Below are 15,815 nucleotides of genomic sequence, written 5' to 3' on the forward strand. Positions count from 1 at the left end.
TGTGAAGGTAGGTGTGGTGATCAGTGGGTTTCTTGTATATGGTTGTCTGTAGGGTTCCGTTGCTGAAGATGATTGTGGTGTCCAGGAAGCTGATGCTAGTGTGGGAGTGTTCCACAGAGAGTTTAATGGATGGGGTGATGATTGTTTTAAATTGTGGTGGAAATCCATGAAGGAGTTTAACCTGTCAGTCCAAAGGATGAAAATATCATCAATGTATCTCAGGTATATCATTGGTTTCGTTGTGCATTTGTCTTGGAATTCTTCTTCAAGGTGGCCCATGAAGTGGTTGACATATTGGGGAGCAGTCGTAGTACTCCTGGCTGTTCCCATGGTTTGGGTAAAGTGTTTGTTGTTGAACGGAAAGTTGCTATGGGTGAGGCTGAAATGGATGAATTTGGCAATGTGTGTTGGTGTGGATATCTGAGTGTTCTCTGCTGTCTTGTAAATATTTGAGGCAACCAGGTATGCTGTCGTTGTTGTATAGGGAAGTGACATCCCTGATGGTGAGGACAGTATTCTGAGGGAGTAAGGTAATATTGCGCAGTTTGTGGAGGACGTCAATTAGGTCTTGGAGATAACTGGCCCTTTGTGATGTGGTCTGTCAGCCTTAACTCCATTTTAGCATTGTTTTTTGTCTGGAAGTTGCTGGAGAGCACATATTGGCATGTACAAGAAAGAACAATAGTTGTAGTACTTTTATAGATTCTTTCATCCACAGATTTCAAGTGCTTTACTGGACATCTCAACACTCCTGTCACATGAGAGTTTTGAGATGTGCATTTTACAGATGGGGAAAAACGCAGGTGCAGAGAGGTAAAGTGATGGGGAAAAATGAAGGTGCAGAGAGGCATCCAAAGTCATATAGTGAGTTGGGGAGAGTTAGGGAATGAATTCTGATTCCATTCCTCTTTTCTTGCCACTAGCATTGTGTGCTAATGCTAATGTGAAATACATTTCCCTTTCCTTACATTTTATATTTTTTTTGTTGTTGTTCTGGTTAATTCCAGATGCTTGCAGAACAGGATATTTTATTGCCCACAAAAATTTTACTTTCTGTTCATTTCTCCCAGGTAAACGCAAAGCATTGAAGTTGAATTTTGCAAATCCACCTTTCAAATCCACAGCAAGATTTACTCTCAATACGTCTGGAGTTCCTTTCCAAAATCCTCACATGTGAGTATAAAATCAAGGCTCCACTGATGAAACAATTCTGAAATTATTCTGCTAACATGTAATGTTAATTTAAAAGTAGTTTCATTGCTTCAGTTATATTATAGGCTGTTCAAAAAAACCACTTGTTCGAATCAATGTAAAAGGGTTTGTTTTAATGATTTTTAATAAATTAGAAAAAGGATATGCTAGGACTCTTCCTGTCTTAAATTGGGGCTAGTGCCTTTCAGGATTGGATAGAGAGCTGTCACTTAAATTATAGCTGATACACAAGCAGACTGTGCCTATAACTAATTTCCAGTTCTGTTCACTGTCATTTTCCTGTCTCTCTATTCAGTGCTTACTGCTTTTCATTAAAGACGAGTTCTTGTTCCTATGTTTACTTGTGAAAGACATATAAATGTGATACACTGTGTAGCACTAAAATGAAAAGTAGTAGACTGAAAAATGTAATTTTACCAAAATCTGTATCTTGGGGAATTACTTAGTGACTAGATCTCACTGAATTTCCAAGCAAGATAGTCAGGGATAGTTTTATGTAAAAGTTGAATGTAAGTGGAGAACAGAACTGCTTCTGACATTAAACATGATAAAATGTCACAGAAAATATTAGCTTTGTATCCTCAGATCCACCAATCTGGATTGATGGGTGACCCACCCACAACCTGTAAGTGTGGCAGAGCTCAGCTAGTGTGCAAAGATGTCCCTAATTTTTCCTCTTCAGGTTTCTTTACCAGATATCAAGAGTTTTGCCAAAGGCGAGTCTCAGAGACTGTCCCTGACGTTTCCCCAGCTGTCTGTGGTGCTCCTGGACTCTTTGGTGGTGTTTTTGTTTTTAATATGCTTCTGCTTTGCATGTTACAGCACCCTCCCTTTAGCTCAGTGCCTTCTACTTCCTCAGAATATATTCCCTGAGGTTTGTTCCTATCTCTGGTAGCTCCCTCAGTTTTGGAGCTTTTTGAGCAAGTTTCAGCTGAGTTAGGAAAATATTGCTGATACTCAAGTAGTCAGTGCTGGTAGGTGAAAAATACAGAAACTTCCTGTGAACACTTCAGCAGATCTCAGGGACATCATCCTCCCAGAACCAGGATAGAGGTATCCAGCTCTCTTTTCCTTAAAATGCCCCACACTTAGGGGCCATTCTCTCTCTCCCTTTTTAAGCACAAACAGATTGTGTCATTGGCTGGAGGATTCCAGAATTTTCCAGCTAGTCAGTCTCTTTGTCTCTGATGATTTTCCACAGGAGGCTACCTTGGAGCCTTTCCTTTTTTCAGGCCCTTCTCTCCACCCTACTTCATAAAGTATTCAGTCTCCCCTAGTGGGTCATCTCTAGTGACTTGCCTTCACAGTGTACCTACCTCCAATGGTCTCTGTCTTGGAGTCTATCTGGGAAATAGTGGTTCCTGTCAAGCACGGACGAATCTTCTGCTGGAAGCAGTGACATCTTAAGTTCCATATTTATGCAAGTGACTCTGGTCACGTTGCTCTTTAGTAAGTATTACTCTGGTGATGTGGGCATTGCAGTTGTGAAGGGGGCTGGAGACCAGGATGTTCGCTAGGATAATTGGTTCTCTGGAGCACAGTGAATCTGGACTTGTTCTGGGTTAGATACAGTGTTAAACTAACAGAAGGTGAAGATGGAACAATGTGTCTGCTGTGTCTGTTTGAAGGGTGGATTAGCTCATTTTTATAGACTCAGGTGTGTGACCGGTCTCATCACAGATTGTGTTTCAGGATTGTTTCTTGCTATGGGAGGCCTGAACAAGCTGACAGAACATCTTTTTTTATCTTTGTGCTCTTTATGGTTGTCCTTTGGTTATCCTTTCTGGGTTCTCTTTTTCAAAGACAACACTCTTGTCTTTTGATTGTACTCCTTGCCCAGTTCCACAGGTCCGTGCTCCTGTACACACTGGTGGGCTGCGGCATGTGACTCCAAATGCGCTTTTCCCTCTGTGGAGAGGCCTTTCCAGTCCCTGAGCTGGGTGGGAATTGTTTTTCTAACTTTTGATGAGAAAGATTGTTGGATGATTGATTTGGATTGGGTATTTCAGACCATCTGGCTCCCACTTTTCAAGGGCCATTCTGACTGAGGTTGTTTTCTATTTATTATGTTGCTGCTTCTTCTCCAAGCCTTGTGGATTGAGTGGTGTTGGGCTTTTTGGTTTCATGTGTCAGTGCTGGCTCAGCACAGTAATGCTGACCTCCCCTGTCTTGATGGGTTTTGCTGTATACATCCCGTTGGTCCTGATGGGTGGATCTGAAGATACAGAGAGGTTAATTTCTCACATGAAATTTAGGTTTCTGTGACTTGGATCCACCAATCCGGAGGCTGTCCCATTGTATCTGCCTCCAAAAGGGCAGAATTTGGTGTCGTCAAATTATTCTTTTACCTTTTTCTTCTTTGAACTCTGGAAATAACTTATGGGAAGCTGAGAGGAAGCGGTTAGTAGTGACCAACAGGTGCCACAAAATGTAATTGCCTATTAGTTGTATTCTGCTTGATTGACAGGTTGTGATCGGGGAACTGATCAGGCTGGATTGGTGGATTTTCAGGTAAGAAATTGTGGTTTCTTATTACGCAAATGAAGAGAAGGGTAATGAATGGGGTTTTCTGTTCTGTTGAGGCTTTTGTCAGGAAGGAGGACATGTCCGTATAAATTCTGCTACTGAAACAAAGACACCACTACAGAAGAGGTGACCAAAGTTTATTCCACAGGCCAAATGTGTGTATTGCACAGTGTAGGATGAAATCATCCTTATGTTTCATGCAGAGGAACACCCTCCAAAGACCACAGTTCTCAACAAGCAATGCTCTCCATATTGAGCCAAATGATCTGACAGAGCTGCCTGTCGGCTTTTAAAGTCTTTGTGGGCCATAGCTCTACTAAACATGAGTATGGCTGCAACCCAGTCCATTTTTATGCGGCCTAGATGTGGTCCTCCTACTCCTGCCAGTGGGCAGAGATTAGATCCCCTCCCCCACACTCTCCATCTGTGAGCTCTTCCTGTCATCTTGTTGAAAAAAATGGAGAACAGTGTGAAACAATAACATCCGAGATAACCTTGAGTTAGGAGCAGAGTTTTAGCTTCTGTGATTCTGAGGCAGCAGAGTAGCTATGTACATTGGCGGAGTGGTGCCAGAGGGAGGGGAAAGATCAGTACTAAACCAGCTGTAAGTGCTTCAGGTAGAGATTTGAGGTACACAGGGAAGCTTCCACAGTGACAGCTGTGTTGTGCCTGGCTCGGTTCACTGTGATGAGCGAATCATTTTATTTAGTAAATAAATATCTCAATTTTTTGAAAGAAAGTAGATTCTTTTGGGCAGTTTCAGTATGTGATCTGGGGTAAAATTTTCAAAAGTGACTTTGCGTCAGATTTTTAGAGGTATTTAGGTGTCTAACTACCTTTACAAATATGGGCTGTAGGCATTTAGGAGCCTAACCCAATACTCTATGTGTGGTGATAGAGGGATCACACACTCACCTCCTAGCCCATTGGGGAAGTCAGTCAGGGTATCCCTGCAGGAGTTATGCTCCATTTCAAGGGACTAGAAAGTTGAGAGAAGAAGATGTTGATTAACCAAATACACTGTGCACCTACTCAGTGCAGAAAATGGAGGGTAGCATCCATTGGAGTCAGTGGCAAAACTCTCATTGACTTAGTGGGGCTAGGATTTCACCCTAAACATTTTCTAAATTTGGGGTAAATCTGTTAAGATCTGGGGGCGGGGGGTAGTTAGACTCACCTTTAAATAGAAACCTGACTCAGAGTGACTTGGACTGAGATTACAAACTGGGATGTATTTCAAAACAAAGCCCTAACCAGTTTGGAGCTTGGCTCCCTGAACACCCACTCCTACATGATCCCATGGGGCAACACCACCTTAATGAAGTCAGCAGAGGGAGGGGAGGAGTCATCGCCTCTGGACCTTACTTGGTCTGACAGAACCTGGATTTTAACTTAAGGGCAGAGGGTGCAGCTCATCTGAAATATCAGGCTCCTATTGACTGGCTGGATGCAGTTGGAGGTTACTTTTTGAAGTGTCTTAGTGTTGGTTGGGTTAATCTCCCATGGACAATTCATGCTATAGATTTTGTCTTTAAAAACTCTCTTCCCCTGAATAAAGGGTCCGTGGCTGCTAGACTTGGGTGCTTCTGAGAAATCAATTTAATTGCCCTTGTTCTGGATGACATTGGTGTGGCTGCTTTATGGGAAGGTCCAGACTGGAGGATGTCAATGTGAAGCATCCTATACAGTGGTCCCTAACCTTTTTATGCAGAAGATCACTTTTTGAATTTAAGTGCAACCCAGGATCTACACCACCTCTTCCCTGAGGCCCCTTCCCTTCCCCAAAGCTCCGCCCACTCCCTCCATCCCCCTCTCCCCCCCCCCCCCGTTGCTTGCTCTCCTCCACCCTTACTCAATTTCACTGGGCTGGGGGAGGGGGTGTGGGCTCTGGGCTGGGGACGAGGGGTTCGGAGTGTGGGAGGAGGCTCCGGGCTGAGCCTGGGGCAGGGCATTGGGGTGCAGAAGGGGGTGAGGGGTCCAAGGTCTGCAAGGGAGTTTGGGTGCAGTAGGGGGCTCTGGGCTGGGGCAGAGTGTTGGGGTGCTGAAGGGAGTATGGGGTGCTGGCACTGGGACGGGGGTCAGGGCTAGAGCAGGGGATTGGGATGCGGGAGGGGGTACAGGGTGCAGGAGGGGGTCTGAGGTGCTGGCTCTGGGAGGGGGCTCAGGGCTGGGGTTTGGGGTGCAGCAGGGGATTCGGGATGCAGAAGGGGGTTCAGGGTGCTGGCTCTAGGAGGGGGCTCAGGGCTGGGGCAGGGGGTTGGGGTGCAGACTCCCACCAGGCAGCACTTAACTCAGATGGCTCCTGGTCAGTGATGCAGCAGGGTCCCTGCCTGCCCCAGCCCCACACTGCTCCCTCCTGGGGAGGGCGGGGGACATTTGGCTCTGTGCACTGCCCCTCTCTGCAGGCACCCTCTCCTCAACTCCCATTGGCCACAGTTCCCTGTTCCCGGCCAATGGGAGCTGCGGGGTCAGTGCTTGCAGGCAGGAGCAGTAACGGAGATTCCTGCCCCCACGCCCCGGCCACGGGGGCGTGCTGGCTGCTTCTGGGAGCGGCATGGGGCAGGGGCAGGCAGAGCCTGCCTTCGTGGCAGCCCCGCTACACCGCTGGACTTTTAGCAGCCGGAGATCGCGATTGACTGGGAGAGTCTCTAGGATCAACCAGTCGATCGCTATGGACCGGTTGGTAACCACTGATCTAATGGAAGGGATTCGAGTGGAGGATTTTAGAGTGAAGATGGATTCTAGTTCTTACTCCTGTACATGGCTATCGGATCATGAGTAGGGCTCCGTGTCTGTCACGCAGGTCGCGGAAGTCACGGATTCCTTGACTTTCCAGAACCTCTGTGACTTCTGCAGCAGCCAGCGTGGCTGATCCCAGGGCCACCCAAGCAGCTGGCGGGGCCCACTGCTCAGGTGGCCCCAAGGCTAGCCACACCAGCCACTGCTGGAGTGGCCCTGGGGCTAGCCAAGCAGAGCCCACACAGCCGGTGCAGCCACTGTCGACAGCCCCCAGCAGCGGTCCCAGGGCAGCCAGAGAAGCTACTGTTGGTGATTCCTGGCAGCTGGTGCCGCTGGCCCGAGCCCCAGTCCTGGCCCCCAGCAGCGCCTGCCCCCACACCCCAACAGCGCTCTCCATCCCCCACCCCAAGATTTAGTCAGGGGTATTTTAAGTATAAGTCATGGACAGGTCACAGGCCGTGAATTTTTGTTTATTGCCTGTGACCTGTCCATGACTTTTAATAAAAATAACCATGACTAAATTGTAGGCTTAATCATGAGCCTTACCACTTAATGAAGCCTAAAAAGAATGAGCAGTTTGTTTAGCCCCAACTGTGGCCATGATTACTGTGTCTATTTAATGAGTTTAGTATGGATATTCTGGCATAGTATGATGCTTTTTTCCTGCATAGCTGTACAGTACTTAGCACTGTCATCATGATAATATAACGCAAAGGCAGAGAAATACCATAATATGTAGTTGTTTTGATGAGCTTTAAAAATATTGTATCTATTCAAGTGATTTATGTTGATGAAAAACAAAATTCATAGTATTTACATTATGCAGGGTGCAAGGTCTGTGCAGTGTTTCTGATCAGCTAATAATTCTGCCTCTTGGAAATAAAAAGTCTTGTTTAGAAAAACAGTATAATTCATCTAAATGGTATGTCGGTAGCCGAGGCCCTGATTCAGGAATGCACTATACATATAAAATGATGGGGTCTAAATTAGCTGTTACCACTCAAGAAAGAGATCTTGGAGTCATTGTGGATACTTCTCTGAAAACATCCACTCAATATGCAACGGCAGTCAAAACAGCGAACAGAATGCTGGGAATAATTAAGAAAGGGATAGATAATAGGACGGAAAATATCATGTTGCCTCTATATAAATCCATGGTATGCCCACATCTTGAATACTGTGTACAGATGTGGTCGCCCCATCTCAAAAAAGATGTATTGGAATTGGAAAAGGTTCAGAAAAGGGCAAGAAAAATTATTAGGGATATGAAACGGCTTCCGTATGAGGAGAGATTAATAAGAATGGGACTTTTCAGCTTGGAAAAGAGACAACTAAAGGGAGATATGATTGAGGTCTATAAAATCGTGACTGCCGTAGAGAAAGTAGATAAGGAAGTGGTGTTTACTACTTCTCATAACACAAGAACTAGGGGTCGCCAAATGAAATTAATAGGCAGCAGGTTTAAAACAAATAAAAGGAAGTATTTCTTCACACAATGCACAGTCAACCTGTGGAACTCCTTGCCAGAGGATGTTGTGAAGGCCAAGTCCATAACAGGGTTCAAAAAAGAACTAGATAAATTCATGGAGGATAGGTCCATCAATGGCTATTTGCCAGAAGCTGTGAATGAGCGACAGGGGATGGATCACTTGATGATTACCTGTTCTGTTCATGCCCTCTGGGGCACCTGGCACTGGCCACTGTCGGAAGACAGGATACTGGGCTAGATGGACCTTTGGTGTGACCCAGTAGGGCCGTTCTTATGTTCACTTAAACATTTGCATAAGTCTATGCCATTTAAGCATGTACTTAACTTTAAGCATGTGCTTATGTTCCATTGAAGTCAATAGGATTTAAGCACAAGCTGAAGTGTTGTCTTGAATAAGGAGGCTGCCTTTGATGGGGGCCTGACAAAAAGGTAAAAGTGAGTATTATGGATGAGGTGCTTTACTTAGCTATGAGGTGCATGAGGCAATACACAATCCTTTCATAGTCACACTTTTTATTATGGTTGCATTTATAGTTTATAAAAGGTTAATCAATGATTAATAGACATATACATGTTACAGACATTTCTAGTATGTGTTACAGATGATTATAAACTTTGGTGTTAGAAATGGTTATTAGCCATGATTATAAGCAATTTATTGATCTATAATCTATAATAACAATCCACTATTCACTCTTCCTAAACTATTTATAAATGGACCTTTAAGGTAAAGTGTGGCCCCTTTCACCTCTGTCTTCTGCATCCAAATGGAATTTAGTTCACAAGTAAAATTAATGTAGTCAGCTCAGCCAAGTTCTTGTTGGTTATTGGTATGCATTACACAAGATCTACAGTAATGGATGACTAGCAGTCCCTGCAGAAGACAGATGCAAATAGAACGAATACAGGAAGGATTCTTTGACTGGCGCAATGGTGTATGGAATGATTACACAGAATCTGTCTGCACTACACCTGGCTCTCAGTTCATTGAACAAATTTAGTAGCATACTTTTGAATGCAGTGATTTAGGTTTTGGTACAGGCTTTCTGGGAAGGGTCGTTATTCCTGCAGTGTACTGGTATTTTGGTACGAGGTTCACACTGCACAGTTTATACTTGTGTACTAGGATATGAGTAGATGTAAGGACTGTGCCTTGGTTACCTATTCTTCAGTGTATTCTTTCTTGAGCATTGATTCAATGAGCACTTTTACACGGATAGCACACATCCGTCCGTTTCTGTGGCCCCTCGGTCATTAGGTTGTCTGAGCATGTACCATTACAAGCTAGTTTGGAAAGCTGTCAGGACTAAGTGACTTCTTGTAAAAGTCATGAGCCCACCTTCTGAAGTACCTGTTGGACTGTCAATCTGTTTTACCTGCTGCTCATCCTCGTAGAATCTGAGCATCTGGTCTCTGATTTTTCCTGGCACTGGCTCATCCTTATGTAGGCTTCTGGCAGTGCAGTGGGAGCTGAAAGGACTCACCAAGAGGCTTTGCAGCTGGCTGCCCAGTGGAACAATAGGCTCGTGTTGTACAGTGAGCCTCCTCTACTGATGCAAGATTAGAGTCATAGAGTTTAAGGCCAGAATCCTTCATGAGCAAATTCAGATCCTCTTACAAGTGGGACTCTGCATCTTCCTTCACTTTTGTTCAGTTTAAGGAGGTACCAAGGATGTTGTTATTAAAGTGGAAAGGGCTTTTGTGGCTAGGGCCAGAATCTTGTGAATTTAGTGCCCCAAAGCTCTTAGATAGCTTCTTGTGCATTCTTCGTGGCTTTTTATTAACTGGTTGCCAGCTGCTTTATAGGTGAGATACTTACATCTGGATGAATAAAACTTCATGGGTAAATTATTAGACAAATTTCATTTCTTTCTATTTGCAAATTGTCCAAGAACAAAAGTGGAATTTTCTTAAATTTCCTTGTTCAAAATTCCCAGAATTGTGAAATGTGAATAATTCTGGGTCTGTTGCTTGTCTGTAACAGTTTATCACATGTACTTGATATTCAAGCACACTTAATTGGATGCTGTTAATTGGGCACAGGTCATATGATACCTTTCTGTTCCCTGATGGGGTGAGCAGAGCTCACAGTAGGTTTTGGGTCAGTAGGATCTTTCTTTTCCATTCTTCATCACTAATAACTTTCTTGATAAATTGTTGGATTGTGTCTGGATATTTGCATCTCTTCAGAATATGACAGTTCAGTTAATCTGTGGCTGAAGATTGTGAAGAGCTGGTGTGGTTTGCAAAGCATCTTTGTTTAGTGTCTTTGGCCTGGTGAAGGGGACCTCCTCTTTGAAGAAAATATTGTTGAGATCATCTTTGGAATCTGGATTGCAGGTGCTACCGGAAGCTGTTTCTAGCTGCTGTTTTCATTTCTCCTACTGAGTTTTAGGATTCTCTCTTAACATGGCAGTCCTACAGCGCAGAGATGTAATAACCTCATGGCCCCCTGAGCGGTCCCAACTCCCAGTTTGAGAACCCCTGCCTTAGTGAATTCCTGCAGAAATCCCGATGGCTCCAGCAGCAATAGTGATATGAGAGGACTGTTTTTTTCTTTCTCACTGGTTTTGGCATATAAGAATCAGAAAGCACTATGCTGCCAGGACTTCTGGCCTTTCTTCGCTGACACCAGTAGGTTCTCTAACTTGTGAGACGTTCAGCTACAGCTTCCGTTCACTCCAGTGGGATTTGTGGATGCTTGTCACTCCTGAACATGTGGACACTTATATTCAGGTGCCTAAATCTAAGGTAATATGATATCAGGTACCTATCTGGCTCCCATCACCGTAGTATCTTCATATTCTTTTTAATATATTTATCCTCACAAACTCCTGTCAGATAGGGAAATGCTATTTATCCCATTTTATAGAAGGGACTAAGTGACCATTAAGGACACACAGGAAGTCTGTTGCACAGAAAGGATTTGAAACTAGATCTCCAGAGTTCCAGGCTCATGCTCTAACTACTGGCCTATCGGAGCCTGACTTTAATTCCTTGGTTTTGGAAAAGTTGGTCCACCCCTGCAGTAGTTAGGAGCCCACTCTGCATCACAGTGGTCAGAGCCTGGATAGTTCAATGGTGGACCTTTGAATTAGCAATTATTATAAAAAGTAATGCCTGCTCTTGGGCTTTGGAATGTCAAACTGATTGCCAATTCTGTCCTAGGAATTGAGACCTCTGGCTTTTCTGCAAGGTGAAGAACTGAGCAGTCAGCAAGTCATGGAGAATGATAATTCCCTTACTTGCTGTAAGAATCAAGGAGGTACATCAGACTTGGAGCAAAGCCTGTCTGTTGAATCTCATTACCTCTGTTTGGTTCAGCTGCAGTGAGTTACAAGTTAGGGCAATTAAGTATGTGGGAGACTGGAAAAGTAGAAGCTGGTTGTGTCCTTGATAGTGGGAGGAAACAGAGGTTCACTGGTGCTATCAGTCATAGGGAAGGCCAACTAGCAGTTAGATATGTCAGTACAGTCATCTCCAGCAGGCTGAAAGAGACCTGGAAAATGGTAGTTAATTGTCAAAAGCTGTTAGATTAAAGGCCTGGCATGGACTTCTGCACACTGTCTCCTTGAGCCTTCAGTTGCTGGCATGTTGGAGGGATTGTAATGGCTTCATAACCATAGCTCGTTCTGGAAGGACTGCTACTCCCCACTTTATCCAAAAGCCAGTATTTTCAATAGTATATTTAAGATTCATAGATTCCAAAGCCAGAAGGGACCATTGTGATCAACGAGTCTGACCTGCTGTATAACACAGGCCAGAGACCTGCCCCAAAATAATTTCTAGAGGAGATTTTTTAGAAAAACTCTTTTGGACACAGTGTCACACTGTGAACTTATGTTCAGCTGATTATCCACCATGACCTTTAAATCTTTTTGAGAGTCACTGCTTCCCAGGATAGAGTCTCCCATCCTGTAAGTATGGCTCACATTCTTTGTTCCTAAATGTATACATTTACATTTAAACATATTAAAACACATTATTTGCTTGCTCCCAGCTGACCAAACTGTCCAGATCGCTCTGAATCAGTGACCTGTCTTCTTCATTATTCACCACTCGCCCAATTTTTGTGTCATCAGCAAACTTTATTAGTGCTGATTTTATGTTTTCTTCCAGGTCATTGATAAAAATGTTAAATAATGTAGAGCCAAGAAATGATCCCTGCGGGATCCTGTTGGAAACACACCTACTCAGTGATGATTCCCCATTTACAGTTACATTTTGAGATCTATCCGTTAGCCAGTTTTTAGTCCATGTAATGTGTGCCATGTTGATTTTATATTCTAGTTTTTTTAATCAAAATGTCATGTGGTACCAAGCAAATGCCTTACAGAAGTCTAGTATATCATGGCAGCACTATTACCTTTATCAGCCAAACTTGTAACGTCACCAATAAAAGATATCAGGTTAGTTTGACAGTATCTGTTTTCCATAAAATATTTCTATTTTCTATATTGATTGGCATTAATTACATTACCCTGCTTTCATTCTTTATTAATCAAGTCCCATATCAGCCACTCCTTTATATTGCCTGGAATTGATGTCAGACTGACAGGCCTGTAATTAGTCAGGTCACCCCATTTACCCTTTAAAAATATTGGCACAATATATTTTCCCATTCCAATAGATTAATGAAGGCCTTTGGTATGTCTAAGGGTATGTCTACACTACGAAATTAGATCGAATATATAGAAGTCGGTTGTTTAGAAATCGTTTTTATACAGTCGATTGTGTGTGTCCCCACACAAAATGCTCTAAGTGCATTAAGTCGGCAGACTGCCTCCACAGTACTGAGGCTAGCATCGACTTCCCGAGCGTTGCACTGTGGGTAGCTATCCCACAGTTCCCGCAGTCTCTGCCGCCCGTTGGAATTCTGGGTTGAGATCCCAATGCCTGATGGGGCAAAAACAGTGTCGCAGGTGATTCTGGGTACATGTCGTCAGGCCCCCACTCCCTCCCTCCGTGAAAGCAACGGCAGACAATGGTTTCGCACCTTTTTTCAGCCCAGACGCCATAGCACTGGGATCATGGAGCCCGCTCAGATCACCACGGCAATTATGAGCACTATAACCAACATGCGCATTATCCTGGAGTATATGCAGAACCAGAACCTGCCAAAGCAAAACCAGGCGAGGAGGTGATGGCAGCGCGGTGACGAGAATAATGAGGAAATAGACATGGACATAGACTTCTCACAAAGTACGGGCCCCGGCAATGTGCACCTCATGGTGTTAATGGGGCAGGTTCATGCCGTGGTACGCCGATTCTGGACCCGGGAAACAAGCACAGACTGGTGGGACCGCATAGTGTTGCAGGTCTGGGATGATTCCCAATGCCTGCGAAACTTTCGCATGCGTAAGGGCACTTTCATGGAACTTTGTGACTTGCTTTCCTCTGCCCTGAAGTGCCAGAATACCAAGATGAGAGCAGCCCTCACAGTTGAGAAGCGAGTGGCGATAGCCCTGTGGAAGCTTGCAATGCCAGACAGCTACCGGTCAGTCGGGCATCAATTTGGAGTGGGCAAATCTACTGTGGGGGCTGCTGTGATCCAAGTAGCCAACGCAATCAAAGACCTGCTGGTATCAAGGGTAGTGACTCTTGGAAATGTGCAGGTCATAGTGGATGGCTTTGCTGCAATGGGATTCCCAAACTGTGGTGGGGCGATAGACGGAACCCATATCCCTATCTTATCACCGGAGTACCAAGCCAGCGAGTACGTAAACCAAAAGGGGTACTTTTCAATGCTGCTGCAAGCCCTGGTGGATCACAAGGGACGTTTCACCCACATCAACGTGGGATGGCTGGGAAAGGTACATGACGCTCGCATATTCAGGAACTCTGGTCTGTTTCAAAAGCTGGAGGAAGGGACTTTCTTCCCAGACCAGAAAATAACCATTGGGGATGTTGAAATGCCTATAGTTATCCTTGGGGACCCAGCCTACCCCTTAATGCCATGGCTCCTGAAGCCATACACAGGCAAACTGGACAGTAGTCAGGACCTGTTCAACTATAGGCTGAGCAAGTGCAGAATGGTGGTAGAATGTTCATTTGGACATTTAAAAGCGTGTTGGTGCAGTTTACTGACTCGGATAGACCTCAGCGAAACCAGTATTCCCATTGTTATTTCTGCTTGCTATGCGCTCCACAATATCTGTGAGAGTAAGGGGGAGACATTTATGGCGGAGTGGGAGGTCGAGGCAAATTGCCTGGCCGCTGATTACGCGCAGCCAGACACAGGGCGGTTAGAAGAGCACAGCAGGGCGTGGTGCGCGTCAGAGAAGCTTTGAAAACCAGTTTCATGACTGGCCAGGCTACAGTGTGAAAGTTCTGTTTGTTTCTCCTTGATGAATCCCCCCTCCCCCCGGTTCACTCTACTTCCCTGTAAGCTAGCCACCCTCCCCTCCCCCCTTCGATCACCGCTTGCAGAGGCAATAAAGTCATTGTTACTTCACATTCATGCATTCTTTATTAATTCTTCGCAGAAACAGGGATAACTGCCAAGGTAGCCCGGGAGGGGTGGGGTAGGAAGCGCCGGGTGGGGTAGGGGAGGAGGGAAGGACAAGGACACACTGCACTTTTGTGCAGTGTGTCCTTATTGAAGGCCAGCCTTCTGTTGCTTGGGCAATCCTCTGGGGTGGAATGGCTGGGTGGCCGGAGGCCCCCCCACCGCGTTCTTGGGCATCTGGGTGAGGAGGCTATGGAATTTGAGGAGGAGGACTGTTGGTTACACAGGGGCTGTAGCGGCAGTCTGTGCTCCTGCTGCCTTTCCTGCAGTTCAGCCATATGCTGGAGCATATCAGTTTGCCTTTTGTCAGCAAGCTGACGCCACCTATCCTCTTCAGCCTGCCACCGCTCCTCGCGTTCATATTGTGCTTTCCTGCACTCTGACATTGTCTGCCTCCGCGCATTCTGCTGTGCTCTGTCAGCGTGGGAGGACAGTTGGTGCTCTGAGAACATCTCATCCCGAGTGCGTTTTTTTCGCCTTCTAATCTGCGCTAGCCTCTGTGAAGGAGAAACATTTGCAATTGGTGGGGGAACAGGGAGATTGGTAGTTAAAAAGACACATTTTAGAGAACAATAGGATCACTCTTTCCCGTTAAACCTTGCTGTTCATGTTACACAGCACATGTGCTTTCGTTACAAAGTTGCATTTTGCCTCTTATATTGAGGGCCTGCCAGTTTGGTGTGAGAGATCACTCACGCAGTGCCAGGCAACAGAATTCGGCTTGCAGGCAGCCATGGTAAGCCACAGTCTTTTGGCTTCTTTAACCTTCATAACATGTGGGAATGGTTTCAAACAGCAGCGCCCTCATTTCCCATACCAAGCGGCCGTTGGGTTGGCCATTTAAAATGGGTTGGCAGTTTAAAAGGAGGCGCTGCGGTGTGCGGGTTAGCGTGCAGCACAAACCCAAATTACCCCCCACACACACACACATACATGCAATTCTCTGGGATGATCACTTCACCCCTCCCCCCACCGCGTGGCTAACAGCAGGGAACATTTCTGTTCAGCCACACAGCCAAGTGGCCGAGCAGGAGCGGGCACCTCTGAATGTCCGCTTAATAAAAGCACTCTGTTTCAACCAGGTGACCATGAATGATATCACTCTCCTCAGGATAACACAGAGAGATAAGGAACGGATGTTGTCTGAATGCCAGCAAACACCGGGACCATACGCTGCCATGCTTTGTTATGCAATGATTCCGGACTACGTGCTACTGGCCTGGCGTGGTAAAGTGTCCTACCATGGCGGACGGAATGAGGCAGCCCTCCCCAGAAACCTTTTGCAAAGGCTTTGGGAGTACATCCAGGAGAGCTTTCTGGAGATGTCCCTGGAGGCTTTCC

At 45.4% G+C, this 15,815-nt stretch overlaps 1 protein-coding gene across 1 annotated transcript in view; it reads left to right on the forward strand.

Annotated features, from left to right (window-relative positions):
* The window catches only part of MAP2K4 (mitogen-activated protein kinase kinase 4), a 142,201-nt gene that overhangs the window by 45,235 nt on the left and 81,151 nt on the right, over positions 1-15,815 (forward strand). The window contains exon 4 of the mRNA XM_034790255.1: positions 1,071-1,173. Within this exon, the coding sequence (XP_034646146.1) occupies positions 1,071-1,173 (103 nt within the window). The remainder of the gene's footprint in view (positions 1-1,070; positions 1,174-15,815) is intronic.

Source organism: Trachemys scripta, chromosome 14, assembly GCF_013100865.1.
Source record: "Trachemys scripta elegans isolate TJP31775 chromosome 14, CAS_Tse_1.0, whole genome shotgun sequence".
Classification (NCBI taxonomy): Eukaryota; Metazoa; Chordata; order Testudines; family Emydidae; genus Trachemys; species Trachemys scripta.